This window comes from Vanellus vanellus, assembly GCF_965231255.1.
Source record: "Vanellus vanellus genome assembly, chromosome: 9".
NCBI lineage: Eukaryota > Metazoa > Chordata > Aves > Charadriiformes > Charadriidae > Vanellus > Vanellus vanellus.
The window spans coordinates 20,206,445-20,221,893 of record NC_138914.1 but is presented as its reverse complement, the minus strand read 5'-3'; the positions used below and the strand labels follow the sequence as shown (position 1 = coordinate 20,221,893).

The window sequence follows — 15,449 nt, the reverse complement described above, 5'->3', positions numbered from 1 at the left end:
GGCGGGCGGGCGGCGGTGGCGGCGCCCATTGGCAGCGCCCGCCGCGGCGGCCCCGCGTTCCTGGAAAGTTCTTGGAAATGGATCAAAGGCGTTTCCGCGAACACGCGCGGCGGCGGCGGCGGCTCCGCAGGGCCGGCAGCGCCCCGCAGCCCGCCCTCCCCTCCCCTCCCCTCCCTCCCTCCCTCCCTCCCGGGAGGGCTCCGCTCCCCTCCCCCGGCGAGCGGCGCTGACATCAAGGCGGCCGTTATGGACACATCTATTTATACCTTCTCTCTTTTTTTTTTTTTTTTTTTTTTTTCCGCGTGGCTGATATCGGCGGAGTGATGTGAATACAATACGATTCCAGGAATCCCTCACTTCCTGGAACAGATTAAAGGGGGCAAACAAAAGATTACTTAGTAGGTTGGGTGTTTTTTTTTTTTTTTTCCCTCGGAGGTTCATTAATCGCGGAGTCAGTGAAAGCGCAGGTTGCTGCTCTGCCGCCTCTCTGCCCCAAAGCCTTCGGGGAGACAGTATTTATTGGGATCTATTTATTATTATTTCAGAGTGCTCTGAATATTTTTTTTTTCTAAGAGATTGCTCTGAAGGAAGACTAGTTCCTCCTTAAATATATGTAATTTCCCTTTCCTCTGGTTATTTTTAAAAGTTTTTTTGTCATCGTTTTTTAAAAAGCAGAACAAGAATACATTATTTTCTAAAGCACTGAGAGTGCACAGTTTTCCTGGCCAAAGTTGCTAAACAAGCCGCAAAGTCTTTCTCGGACAGCCCGATCCTCCTCCTGCTCGGCTTTTTCTGTGTCTGAAACACAACCGTCTGTGGAAGGGCTCTGCTGGGACACTCCAGCCTTCTCTTACTGCGAACCCCTAACTTAAGGCTGGAAGTAGCCTGCTCCTTCTGGGAAGCCAAGAAGGCGGCGACGAGAAGAGAAAAAGAGAAGAGGAGAAAGCATTTCCCACCTTCTTGAAGACTTAATGCTTTTCCCTTGGTCCAGGAGTGACATGATCCTCTGTGTTCAGGGGTAAGATACTTTGCAGCCTTCTGTTAAAAGCTGTGGTTCGATAATTGTAATTCGTAAGATTCTGTGGGACAGTTTTTCAGCTCGTGCAAGTTGCCATGTGTGATTGTAATGGAATGGGAACGACGGACGCTGGCCGAGTGCTGAGTTGTGCGTGTGTGTCCTGTCCATCTGCTTTTTAGATTCCATGGCCAAAAATCATGGGACTGTAAAGTATTCCTGATTTCCGTGCTTTCTGTTGCTGAAAAGCTACATGGTATTCAAAGTCTTCCGGGGAGTAAAAATTAGTAAAAGCTCGGAGTGTGTTGTTCAGGGGTGTGCGTGCAGCACCAGCAGGGACACAAGCCCGAGACCGTGGGTGTTCTCCAATGTCTCGGTAGAAACAAACTGCTTACAGGGAAAACTTCCCCAGACTTCAGATGTTTTTGTCTATTTCTAAGTAAATATTTATGCTAAACACACAATTTTGGTTTTCTATTGCTTTTAGGGGTAGGATTAAATGTATGTACATATATACAGATTTACTTATACACAGCATTCTGTAGAATGAAAGCCATAGGGGGCACGTATATAGTTATACCATCTCTGTTCAGTAGAACAGGTAACATCCACGTCCCTTCTCCCATACTAGTGTCTGGTACCGGTGTGTTGGCACTTCAGTGTCTGTATGATCAGCTCAGGTCATCAACATGTGCAAATACCTGGTCTGTGGGAATCATCCGGCATTTTTACACATGCTGCATGTTTGGAAAGTGTCAGTGTTTGTTTCAGCCCGAGCTGTAATGTCAGGATTACCCATCTGGCCTGCCCTCCGTGGATTTTCCTCAGAGGCAAAGCATTTGCCTTGTCTGCTTTAAATGACTAAAGCACGGGGATTTTTCTCCCATTTCCCCCCAAAATCTGTTCCACAGACAAGCAGAGCTCACGCTTACCAATACATTCCTACTACTCAAGCGGGTTTGTTTTCGCTCTCATTTTCAGCCTACTGCTGCAGTTCCTACAGCCACAGCAAAGGGAATTCATTTTTCAACTTGGGCTTTGTGAAACCCTTATCTGAAACTTTTCTCCAGGGTTAACATACCAGAGCTACTGCTTCCCTTCACCCACTAAGAACTTGTTATGTAGCCAGATGTGTAGATGGTTGTCTCTTAACATCTTTTTTTTTATGACCATTTATTGCTCAGTTTTCATTATCCTCTAGGATTTCATATATCCTGGACTCCGTACTCTGCCTCCTATTCAGACCAAGCTCCCATGGGAGTCTTGGGACGTGGCTGACAGAAGGGAGAGCAGCTCGACACACTTTTTCTTGTACTATTTGTACTGTGTTACAAAGTTTTAGCTTATCAGAAAAGTAACTGCAAAGCTAACACTAAATGGTACCAGACACATCTGATTCTCTTGAACTTTCTTGGCTTTCCAAGGCTTTCTGAAACACTAATTGCCAAAGCACAGGGAAGTTCATTTGCTGTTTGAAAACATACCTTTTTCAATATGTCCTTATCCCAGCAAACTCTTCTTATCCCTCTTGCAAATGCACTTGCATTAAAAATTGCAGTCTGCCATTACTCGCTGATCCCTCTGCCCTCCCTTGCCTGTGCCTAGAGACACTCTGGTCACAGCAGCAGCTCATTTTTCTTCAACCTATGTACAAAGTTGTTTAGGACACCACCACCTCCCAGTCTATGAGAATTTCTAATCCCGCTGTGCTCCTTCGAGACTACAGCTGCACTAGGACTTTTTGCAGGGGGGGAGAGGGGCATAAGGCAGGTATGTAGAAGAGAAATAGGAAGAGTATAAGCAAGGCCCTTCCCTGGCTGCAGTGGGAGAATCTCCACAGTGAGTGCATGGGGTTTGGGCTCCTTCAGCTTCAGGTGGCAGCAAGTGTCGGGCAGCAGAGAGCGAGCGCAGGGAAACCTCATCTCAAGCACATGGGCTCCACTTGAGAGACCCACCACAGTGGCTCTACAAAAGAAACCTACTGACAAATTCACATAGTTGATGTGTCCTTTGGAGGACCAAACTGTGACCTGGTACAGCCCTTGGAATAAACAGCTTTCTGCAATGAAAGAGGAGTACATTTCCCCACATAGCTTTGCTATCTCTCCCTTCCTTCCCAGCCTCTTAGCCAATTCCTAATTTCCCCTCCAAAGCAGGTATATAAAAAGAAGAAAAAGTAATCCCATGCTAGGAACCAGAAAAGTTTTCTTCGTGTTCAAAACCTTTCCCAAAGGGTAGGCCTGAAAAATTTTCCAGGAGAAAAAAAGCTCAGAGAGAATTGGAATTTGCGCTGCAGTATTCAAGCTCTGGGGAGCGAGTGGGCAGTGAGGGGTGCAGGACTGATTTTACTTAACATTGGTCACAGACATTTTCAGCTCAGTGAACAGTCAGTATAAGAACGAACCTGAGAGAGAGTGCTCTGCCAACAGCCCTGTATAACCCCCTCTTTGCACAGCGTGAACTAGTATATTAGGCTCAGTACAGCGAAGGATCTGGTTTATAGTCGTCCTTTCTCAAAAAGGGGGGAAATGGAGAATCAGGAATCTCCTTTCCCCAAGGAGGCAGGTAGCTAGACATTTGTGAAGACCGTGACATTAAGAGGGAGACACCCAAATATAATTAAAAACACAGCCCTCAAATGTAGCTCAGGTGGGACTTAAAAGAGAACTCAGAGGTTTCCCAACAGCGACCTCCAGGTATAAAAGTATACTCAGATCTGTTGCTCTGTGAAAGCCACTGAAAACACAGTCCCTGTGATCAAGGGTGCCTGGTGAAGATAAGGGCCGGCACTTCTATTAGGTTTGGCTTCCTACCCATCAATAGAAATTAAGAAATGAGGATTGAATACCATGAATGCCAAGTAGATACCCTTCTTCATATGTCCTGATTTGACATAAGGAAAAAAGAAGAATGTTCTTTTCTAAATACCAACAGAATAGTGGGGTTTTGCCACATATTGCATGGGCAAGAAGTGTCTCTCGGTAGATTAAATTTTACCAGTGCTTTTACAAAAACCTTACTCCAAACCTACAGGGTTTTCTTAGCCAAGGAACTGATCAGGTTATCTCTAATCTACTTTTCCACCAAATCTCTTCTTCCTGCTCCCCATCCCATACTACCTCAGACTTGGCAGTTTGAGAAGTGGAGCTATGATCAGGTGCAGATCAGTTTACAACACATTTATGTTATGTACCTAAAGTGTGACTGTCCACATAAAGCACAGAAAAGGAGGAAGATCAGAAGGGAAGTGCTTATGACTTCAGTCTCCTTCGGTTTCTTTGTTCAGTGATGTGGGAGGAGATGGCTGCTGCCTTTGCAACCGCCATCAGCTCCAATGGTGCTGTGACAGTCTCACGTTGAGGACTGTTGTATTTCTCTGGAAACAGCCATCTTTTTATGTTAAGTGTCTGAAAGAACGTCTCAAGCAAGTGAGTGCCTGTGAGGGATATAACACAGGACATGCAGCAGTACAGGGCACACAAAGGCAAAAAGCCTAGAAGAAAAGACAGAAACTAATGGCTTTGCTCAGGAGATTGCCTGTGAACGAAGACTTCCCTGCCCCCCCAACATCCATCCTGCCCCCTGGAGCTCTGCCTTCCTTTAGGAACCTCCATGCTGCAGAGAAGGAGCACCCATGGCTCATGAGTGCTCCAGGCTTCCTGAAACTGCACTTAGATGCTGAATAGGCTACACTAACACTCTCTTTAGGCCACAAAGGGATTAATGTTCATAGCAGCCCAGTCACAGCAGAACCTCCTACTGCTGTAATCCTGCAGGGATTACAGTCGCACGGAGATCTCTGTCATGCGGTTGAACGCTGGGGTTTGTGTAGTGCAGAGGCTTGGCTAAAACAAGAATTCCCATTATTCTACTACAAGATCAGCTCACCCTGAATTCTAACAGACACATTTAGGATCAGGTCAACCTTGAGCAGAAAGTGGGTAGGACAAAACCCAAGCTATTCCTAGTTCTCCTTCTCATTATATTACAGTAAATGACTAACAAGCCCACTGGCAGAAAAATAAATGCTCCAACATTGTAATGATGCAAGTGAAGCTGTAATGCTGCTATGAACCCTACTGCCTCTGAAACTACATATTAAAAGGCAACATCTAAAAATATCAAGTTTCAAATCAACCTTAATTGCAAGATAGACCACCTTTTACAAGGTGAAAGAGGCCAACTCTCCCTGTTTCTATGGGCTCATCTTCAGCTGTGTAATTTTTCCCCTCTTGACTCTCTCTTTTTGAAACATAATCATATTGAGGATCTGTTTATAAAACATAACATGTTGTAGTACAATGCTTCATGCTCTGAACAGACGCTGCAACCTATTTCAAGGCAAGGAAAAACAGCAGAGTATGCCCTTCATTTCAGACCTCATCCTTTGCTGGCGGAGGAGAAGATCAGGAGACTGTCACTCAGGGGCATCGCAGTGGATTTGTCAGAGCCGATCATGCAGCCTCTCCCAGTTATGGCCTTCCAGGAGGAGTCTGCGCCTGCCTTTGCAGCACCAGTTCCAGACAACAACCCACCTCAGATGCGAGACCCTGAAGAAGACCTTCTCTGCATTGCAAAAACCTTCTCCTATCTACGAGAATCTGGTAAGGCTCAACTCATAAAGTCACGGGGTCGAAAGGCTACAGGGAACAGGGAGCCAACTCTGCAATCTGAGCTCCAGGAAGAATCTCCTGATCCCCCTCCAGATAGGAACCTGCTTCTGTCACAGCCATGGCTGACTCTTGTGGATGCAGCAAGTGTATTTTCAGCCTCTACAAACTTGTATAATGAAGTAATTTATTACTAGTGTAAGCAAAAGCTTTGTCTTTTATAACTGAATCAGGAGAAAGAAATGCAAAAAGCCCTCTCTTTCTCTGTAAAGCTGCAAAAGCAGTCATCCCCATCCCAAGCCCCAGCACAGCAATGACAAGCATAGGTAGGAAACCCTTAGAACTTGACATGGTCTTAATTTCTTAAGGTCTTATCAAGTTACTTGGTTGCTTCCCAGGCCCGGAACTCAGTAGGCTTCAAGGTTTCCCTAAATACACTGCCAGTCCTTTAATGTTTTTCTCCCTAACAAGTTCCTTCTGGGATGCTTTTCCAGGTTGGTACTGGGGATCTATCACTGCCAGCGAGGCCAAGCAGCATCTCCAAAAGATGCCTGAGGGCACCTTCCTGGTACGGGACAGCACCCACCCCAGCTACCTGTTCACACTCTCTGTCAAGACAAATCGAGGTCCCACCAACGTGCGCATTGAATACACTGACAGCAAGTTCCGGCTGGACTCAAACTACTTGTCCAAACCTCGCATCCTGGCCTTTCCCGATGTGGTCAGTCTTATCCAGCATTATGTCACGTCCTGCACAACGGAAAGCAAGAATGAGGCTCCTTACCCGCCTCCATCTCCTCTACCTCCCATGCAAAAAGAGATGGCAGCAGCTGCAGTACACTTGAAACTCATCCGACCGCTCAGCCGCAAAGACAACATCCCCAGTCTACAGCACCTGTGCCGGCTACGGATTAACAAGTCTACAGCTGACGTGGACCAGCTCCCTCTACCTAGGCGGATGGGGGACTATTTGAAGCAATACCCTTTCCAACTCTGAAGCACGGCCGTTATATCTCAGGCATGACAGACAGGGACACAAATAAGAGAACTTTGCGTCTTTGTCCCGCTAAAGTGCGGCATCAGGTGGGCACAGTAAAGACCTGATTATCAGCAGAGACTGCATCCATCTTTCCTCTCCCCTTCTCTCTAAATCCATTCCAGCGCCAGGGAGGAGTTGGTTGTTTCAGTGAACAATGGGACACAATCTGAGCTCTGAACCTCAGGCCGCGCCAACAGTGGCTGTGAGAAAGTGCTGTAGGCATGTGCACACTACTTGAATTTCAGAGTTGCTGTGAGACCGGAAATGTAAACATTGTTATTTTCGCTATTTATTTCCACGGCAGTTTCTCTCCTCATGGTATTTTAAAAGCACCTTTTACTTTGTTGGGTTTTTTTGTTTCTCTTTCTTTTGTGGAATTAGAGGTAGAATAAAGGCTCCCAGCCAACTGGCAGCCAAAAATCTGTGGGAATTTGGATTTGGATTCTCATCCAAATAGTACCTGTCTGACCCTGTAACAGGTCACAGGAGTCCACATCCAAGCTCCCCCACACTTCTGAGGTATGTGGGGCTCAGATGACTGTATCTAGACCCACCTCTACAGAGGTAAAGAATTTTTTTTTTTCTTCCTTAGCTACAGGGGGCTGGGTATTATAACCTCAAAGCACGTTGGTAGCAGCTCGTGCATCTCCCAAAGATGCATGTGGCATCATAGGTTGTGGACATGAGAGTTCTTTGAGGAAGCCCTTCTTCCTTGAGAGCTCTAAGCAGAGATTCTGGATATTGAGCTTGGGCCAGGGAGCACTCATTCCATTTTTTTTTCTGTCTTCTCCATCTCCAAAGGAACTTTGTGACAAAACATTTAGAAACAAGCAATCAGAAAGCCAACTTTCTTATTTACAGGCAGAGGGATTTGGTTTCAGAGCACTCTGCATTGGGCTTGTGTTTTGAAAGTGCTGTTCCCTGACATTGCCCTTGTCTTGTGAGATGTGGGGCAAGAATGGGGTCTCCTGGACCAGGGGTTCAGAGACAGCTCTGCTGAGCTGCACCAGTGACACACAGAGCTTCAGAATATTTATTTATTTATTTCTCGGGGGTAACAAATTAGAAGCACCTCAGTAGAAGGAGCTGTCCTTCCTCTCTGCTAACACAATGCCAAACTGCCAGTTGCTCTGCTTCTGCCAGCATTATTCACAAGCCACGTGGCTTCAATCAGAGCTAGGCTCTAGCGCACACTGGAAACCACAATTCAACTTTTCTCTTTGCCAAGGTCCAGACCTCTCCTCTCCCTTTCTCCGACTAGCATGTTTGTTATCCTTAATTGGATTTTTTGCTCTGGGTTTACTTCTCGCACCCCACCCCTTTCACACCCGTGCAGATGAAGCACAATGGCTCTCCCTTGTTCTTTTGTGTATAGGAGGGATAAACAGCAGTGGAGATCTGCCCCAAAACAAGCATAGACAGAGAAGTTGCCCTTTCCTCTTCATTCACACGATCCCATCACCTTCCCAGCCTGTAGGAGCCAGTCCATGACACTGAGTGAGAGTAAAGAAGGGAATAGACAGGTCTAGAGAAATTATCATTTGGCTTCTTTTGCCCCTAAGACCCCATAACTTGATCAAGCATGAACCAATGTTAAGGATTCCTCATTCATCCCTCCCTGGGACTGTCTCTCTAAGGCTTTGTAAATTAGAAGAGACAAATCCCAGCTCTACCTGAGGGTTGAGAGAGGACGCGGAAAAGGATGGGATGGTGACCCAGGAGACAAGCTCAAAAAATGGATGGAGTTTCTTCCATCCTAACTTAAAGCTGCCCAAAGGGACAAGATGGTCTGATGTGCTTAGTCAGTGTCCTTTTTTTTTTCCTCCACATTTATACAAGTTTGTGCTCTTGCAAGCTTTGTTTTTGATACTTTGATGATTGACAGCGTGCATGTGTGATGTCAGGTTTGCTTTTTATTATATCCTTCCCCTTTGCCCCATATGGCAGCAATCATGGGAAAGTACTGAACGAGAATGAAAACTTAGAAGGTAAAACAAATAAGAAAACTTTAAAAAAAAATAATATAAACCATAAACCACTGAAAAGGCTTCCTTTTATCCAAACACCTCTATCTGCCTGAGGACACTGGGAACAAGGAAACCACAGCTCTTCAAGGAGCAGCAGTGATCTCAGGAAGCCCACATGGCTCAGCCAGAGGCTTGGTATCTACAGCATGTGAGAAATTTGTTTGAGAAATGTACAGCAGGAAAGGCAAAGTTGTTCCGCTCTCTGAAACTTGCCTTCTCCTTGATCTTTTCTCTGTTGGGGGTAATGAGGAAATCAAGCTTGTGGGTTTGACCTCGTTGCCCCAGGAGAGCCCAGCTGAAATGGCAGAAGCATGTAATGAGAACGAATGCCTGGTGAATCCCCCAGAAGGACGGTGCAGAGGCTGAGCTGAAGGCTGTAAGCTCATATGGGCAGGGACCATCTCTGTTTTATGTTTGTTCCGCATCTAGCACAATAGGGTTCTCTAGGTGCTACTGCAATACAAAGAATAAACAATACAGTTACTCCAAAAAGTCAGTTTCTTCTATCTTGAGACAGTTTGTTAAAAATCATTTGACTTGGATTTTAAATAAACATTTTAAATATATTTTAAAGCCACTCTATGTAGAAGTCTCTGGTAAAATCCAAATTGATTAATTCATTTGCTATTCACAGAAATCCTCCCCAAGAAGATCAGACTAACTCTTCACCATGGTTGGTTTTTTTTCAAACAAGACACAAAAACGTTTACAAAAAGAAAAGCCCTTTGGATACTGGGAGAGTTAACACACAAATCATCATCACTGTGGGCCCGGTTTCTACTGCACACAGATGAGCAGCGGCAGACCCCAAGTCCCAAGTTACCAAGGGCTGAAGGAATATTCTTTAATGATGTAGAAAAACACAGGAATGAGTTTTGTATTGCTTCTGTGTGCCATAGAACATAGAGAACCATTACAATCTAGGGGAAAGGAGATGGAAAGTAACTGAAAGTTTGGCAACTTGTTTACAACAGGCTTCAAGTTGGCCCCAAAGAAACATTCTGCTCATGGTAGCGCTGACAAAGGAGTTGATGAAAGGCAGACCATGCTTCAGATGGGAGACTCACGGCAACAGCTTTTCCCCCATGTTCTGCTGCCGCTGGGCCTCAGTCTCCCCATATCTGCCGTTTGGCCCAGCACCCTTTCCCCTTCTCATCTCCTCACGTGCCAGACCGCAGACGGGGAAACCAGCGGGGAGCTGGATCTGCCCTATGGTGTCAGAGGGAGACAGAGGCCACCTCATCTGTCCTGCCTCTGCGAAATGCAAGGAATACACTCAGGCAACCCCGCCACTGGCACCCGACTCCACTGTGGTCACTTCGCACTCACTCCCCAGGAGAGATGCTCATGCCACAGTCCCCCCATGCTGCCCGAAGCAAGGCACAGCGTGCTCTAAACCGCTGGAAACAATAAAATATGCTCAGAAAAAACCAGAAGCTCAACTAGTTCCCCTATGTCATTCTCCCTTTCTGAATCCACTGGCTTCAAAGTTCAAACTGCTGCTTTAAAGTATTCCTAAAGCACGTGCTGTCCTTTCTATGCCGGTCACGGGGTTGGCGTTCATCAGCAAACATTGTTTCCACAACCTCATCAACGTAAGTCCATGGGTAGATTTCTATCGCACACCAACCAGGAAATGTTGGCAACGGCATAATCTGCTCAAGTTTAAGTTGTTAAGCAAAAACAATCACATCCCTCTTGGTTTTACTTGAAATGTGGAAAGCGAGTTAGACAGGGTGGAAACAAAACACAATCAAAGTAAGTGGAAAAATGAAAACAAAAGGAAGGAAAAACTGCATCCATCTTTAAAAGGGAACTTTGAAATCCCAGGAAAATACTGAAAAGAAAGATGCAGCATTTCTGACACACTATTAAGTAATTTCTTAATTTCTTAGCTGGGCTAAACTCTTCCGCTAGCTACATATATGAAACCCTGCCGTTCACTTTCCGCAGATTGAAGGCAGAAACGATTGGCATGAGTCAAGCCAATACATAACTGCAGTCACACATGGTTTTACTGCATCAGCTGTTATCTTAACGACTCCCACTCCTGCATCTTCAGCACATTTTGTCAAAGCAAACAGGTTCAAGTTCTGAGAACTCCTGCACCAAACCTCCATGCAGACTGAACTGATTTTTACAATTGACTTCCACATCACTGGAAATGGGAGCATTCGTGGAAATGCAGGCTGACCTTTATAATCACTGAAGTACAGCCGCAACACCTGTACAGTTTGCTGAGCCAATGCAGGACAATTTGGTTGGATTCTCTCTTGCTTTGCAGATTCTGACTGCAGAGAGGCACTTGGAGGTGCAGCCCTCACTGAGAGTCTGAAACGCAGATTGATAGGATAGGGAATAGAAATCCCAGTTCACGACGGAAACCATGCTACCATGGCTCACTGCCACAGCAGAAATACCCTACAGTTTGTCAGGCACATATGGGATCATTTTCTGTCTTAAATAATCAGCCTTCTGAAACAGCAACACATGCAAGGGAAAAATAACCCATTTATGTGCACATGTTCCTATCCTCTCAAACTTACTGAAATCTTCCCAGATTTCAGATATTCCTTTTCCCAGATACTCTCAGGTGCACACCTCCCTCAGCCCAAGCCAGATGAACCAGCAAGAAATGAAGTGAATCAGCAGAGTGTATTTAATTCTCTTACGACACACACGGTCAGGTGTTTCAAGCAACTGACCTATCCATAGCATTCCTAGTCCAAATTCCATTGTCTATCCACTGCTAAGAAATTTAGAAAATTAAAATCGAAATTAACCAGACACTGCATGTACAGCTCCTCTGCTGTGCCAAATCATGTTCTCATGTTCAAATTTGTCAGAAGCAAGTTATCACGGTCCTTTCCTGTCCTCCCTAATGACTGCTGAAACTCTTGCAATCCCCACTGAAACGCACTATCCTCTTCCCCACCCCTGAACGCAGCAGCAGTCCAAAGGTCTGGAGCCCAGGGTAAAGCAACATCCAGTAAAGATGTGCCAGAGCAACTTTTGATGCCAAGTAACATCTTCCAACTCAGTTCCTCGCAGCATTGTCAAAACATCTACGTCTCATTTTCAGTGAACCCCACCTATCATTCACAGGAAAAAATGAAAGGAAACCCCACCAGGCTGGGCAGCTCCTCAGGAAACAAACCAGCCAAAGGTAAAAATGAGATATTATTTAAGGAGATCTGCCCTGTCCTTGGGCAGAAACGTTCATCCGTTTGCCTTTTTCTGTTCACAGCAACCTAGCATAGAATTTTTAAGAGGGAGCACAAGGGAACCCAGTCCTGCCAGTATTGCCTGATGGCACGATAGCAAAAACAGGGCTATGCAGTTGCTAAGTGTGTTGATAACACATTCAGGCTCAGACTAATTTCTTTTGAGACATGCCTATTTTCTGCCCACACCCAGTCCTGCCTATTTTTTTTTTTTTTAATAATCATGGGTGCCAGAGTGTCAGGGAATAGGAACGTGCAGAGGCACGGTCTTATCTGGAGGCTAATGCTGCCCCACGTGAACCCCACGCTGATCTTCCACTTACGCTTCTTGAGAAACACAATGATGGTGTGGCTTCTGCCGCACACTGCACAAACAAGTAAGGCAAGTGGCCTTCGGGAGCAGGCGTAATGCTGCAACACCACCAGACATCCATCATCACCTCTGCCAGACATCAAAAAACAAGTTTAAAGAAAAATGACAAAGTGGGCCGAGGAATAAAATTAGATTAGATGTTTTCAGTATTCACATCACGTACATGGATGAGTGTACACAAACCTTCTCTTCCAAATTTTAGCAAGAACATTCGGGGTTTTTTTAATTGAAAAAACATTATATCGTTCAAAGGAAAAGACTACTGGTAGGCAAAATGTAGACCAGACAGAATAAAAATCATTCACCGTTAGCCTGGGCAATAAACTTCAAAAGGAAACTATGAGAAGGATTCCTGTAAGTAAAATAGAACTTGGGTTTTACATAATAACCCAACGTTATGTTATGTCTTAACATAATAATTTAGAAGGCTTTTGGATTGGGAAAGGGGAGCGAATACAACAAATCTTCAGAACTGTAGCTAATATTCATTAAAGATGAGATTCAATGAAAAGGGAAATTTTACTGCAAATCATTAGTGGCTTAGTCCTTGCAATTTCCTTTTAATCAGCTGTGGTAGCGGCCACAGCTGGAGACATGCTCTTGGGCTAGATGGCCCACAGGTCAGCTCCACATAGAGCTAGTCTTGCATTCTTGCAAAATCACCATTTGAATAATTTAAATATAGAAAAGACCAGACCCCAGAGAAAGCACCCTGCCCCAGCAGAGGAAAGGATACAGTCAGAACTGCTCCCAGTATTGACTGGTACCAACATACCAACCTACATTTGCAGAAAAGGGTTTCCTTTGGTGAACAGGAACTTCTCTCACCCTTTTGCTCCTCTTTCTCAGACCTTACTGGCAAGGGTTTTCTCCTGAATGCCATTATTTCCTAAATGCAGTGTAACTGCACTTTGCATCGGCTCAGATTTGAGTTGCAAAAATGAACACAATGTCAGTTTTTGTAAAAATAGCTACTTTAAGAGAGCACTCTATCTATACAGGAAAGCCGTTTGCTCTAAAGTACTCCCATGCAACTACAGTGACAATAAAAACTTGAAATAATACTGGCTACCGCAGCATTAGATTGCCCTAACATATAATCAGAGACTCGGTATTTCTCAAAACCCTATGATATAAATATGCCAGATGGAAGGACAAAGGAAAAGCTGGTCAACCAAAAATCAGTGGCAGAGCTCAGCCAGGACTCGAGTTTCTTGGACTCCAGCCTGGAAGTCTGCGTAACTCCATCATGTGATTGCCTTCATCTAGAAGATACGCTGCAACTTTTCCAATTGCGACTGTTGGAGAAGCGCTGCTCTTACAGAAACAGCCCTGCCTATGAAACGTGCAAAACAAAATGGGCTACATCCAGGTTCGTTTCCCATTAAGCGGTGGAAATTCATTTACTTCAGGGCTGAATTTGGGCCACTTAATGTTCCCAGTTTTCAGACAAGGATTTTATCCCTGGTGTAATTCTGACATGAATTTGCCGTTAAAGGAAACTGTAACACTGAAGTGCAGCTTACTTAATACAAGGAAAACCTTTCCTCACACACTGCCCCGTCAGCATGCACAAACCCTAGCCCGGACGTTTCTTTTTTAAAAGTAAAAGGAAAGCTCATCATGCATTGTACAGTTAAGTACAATGGCTTCACTTGAATTCACCTATAAATATGCCAGTCAGAACATGTGCAATACCGCTTGGGGATGTAAACATCAGCCCATGGAAAACTGAGCGGACAAACGTGGATTGATCTCAGCAAACTCCTTTCACGTTGGCTAAGACAGAGCTTTCAGTGATGACAACCCCTAAGATCTGGGTTGTATTTGTGACAAAGAGACAGCGAGACCCCATGCTAAGCTCCTGGGACGCCCATCCCATCCAACTGTCCCTTGCTGCTTGTTCTTTCCAGGCTCACTCGCTGCTAACCGGCAGAGCAATTTCAAAGCTGATCAGAGAGACTGCAGAGCCTTTAACGTCAGGACTGTCTCTTCCCTAGAAAAGCAATATGGTTTGAAATGTAGTTTACAGAAGGCAGAGCTGTGTTTATACTTGTCAGAAGTTACCCAACTTGGCAATGATTCTTCCCATCATGCAAGTGTCATCGCAGCCATTGCCAAACACTGCAGAGGCAGAGTTCAAAACACTACCTCCAAGCCTGTAGATATGTTGAAGAAACATGTTGCACAGTGCACATGCTATGTGTTTGCACATGTCTGAAAGCGTTAAGTAGTAATGAAAGGTGGTGTTACGATTAACATGTAAATCTGAAAAAGCCTGAAACGTGACCTAATACTATTTCCAGGGAACTTTTTGGAAATTTCTGTAATGCTTTTTGAAAATACCTCCCTCTCTGCTAAGCCGTTGGGTTTGGAATACTCCTTCCATTCTTTTAAGACTCTTTGCAATTCACCCCTCTACTTCTTTTCCCTCCAGCCCTGTGCTATGAAAGTCATTTTGGCTGAGAGGTGCTGGGCAACATTTTGGAAAGAACACATACCAAATCGCCCTGCGAGACTGCTGGAATGTGCCACATCAGCTGGGGGCTGAACCATCCCCATAGGGGGCCAACATGGGGACTCCACATTACTCTCTTCTTTCCAAGAATACAGGAGATTGAAGGCTTCCCTGTGAATGCAAGACCTTTTCTTGCTGATCGGATCCTTAGGAGTGAGGAGGGGGGTAAGTGTGACCTGCCAGGCTGCTGACTCAGTGGTATTCACAAACAGCAGTTCCACACAAGAGTGTGCAAATGCTGTAATAACCTCAGTGCCTCAGGATACTGAAAACTAGCAGGGGAGGAAGAGTTTGGTCATTAAGGTAGCGGGGAAACACTTTGCTGCAGAAATGGTTTGCTGCAGTGAATAGCTGCACTTTCCATTTTGAGCATGGACCAGTCAGATGAAACAAAGGGGACCGGCATGCCACTCCTACAGCTGCCTGCTACTCGATTCAGTCCATCTCTCTTCATCCGCACCATTTTCCGCCTGACATACTCATGCACCCCCAGGCTGCATATAACCTTCTAGCCTGGCTCTGGGTTAGGGGAAGAATTTCACCGTGCCTTGCCAATCCATGCATCAGGCAGGGAGGAGGCCAGATCCACACGTTCCCAGTACGCGGGTCCCTCTTGTTCGGATGGGCTGTGTGAGGAAGGTAC

The 15,449-nt window shown here is 45.3% G+C and overlaps 1 protein-coding gene across 1 annotated transcript; it reads left to right on the top strand.

Annotated features, from left to right (window-relative positions):
- Positions 1-204: 204 nt before the first annotated feature.
- CISH (cytokine inducible SH2 containing protein) lies at positions 205-9,316 on the top strand. Its single transcript, XM_082487660.1, has 3 exons — positions 205-1,018; positions 5,393-5,619; positions 6,120-9,316. Exons 1-3 carry the CDS (start codon positions 972-974, stop codon positions 6,620-6,622), a joined length of 777 nt encoding a protein of 258 aa, XP_082343786.1. The 5' UTR covers positions 205-971; the 3' UTR covers positions 6,623-9,316.
- Positions 9,317-15,449: the final 6,133 nt, after the last annotated feature.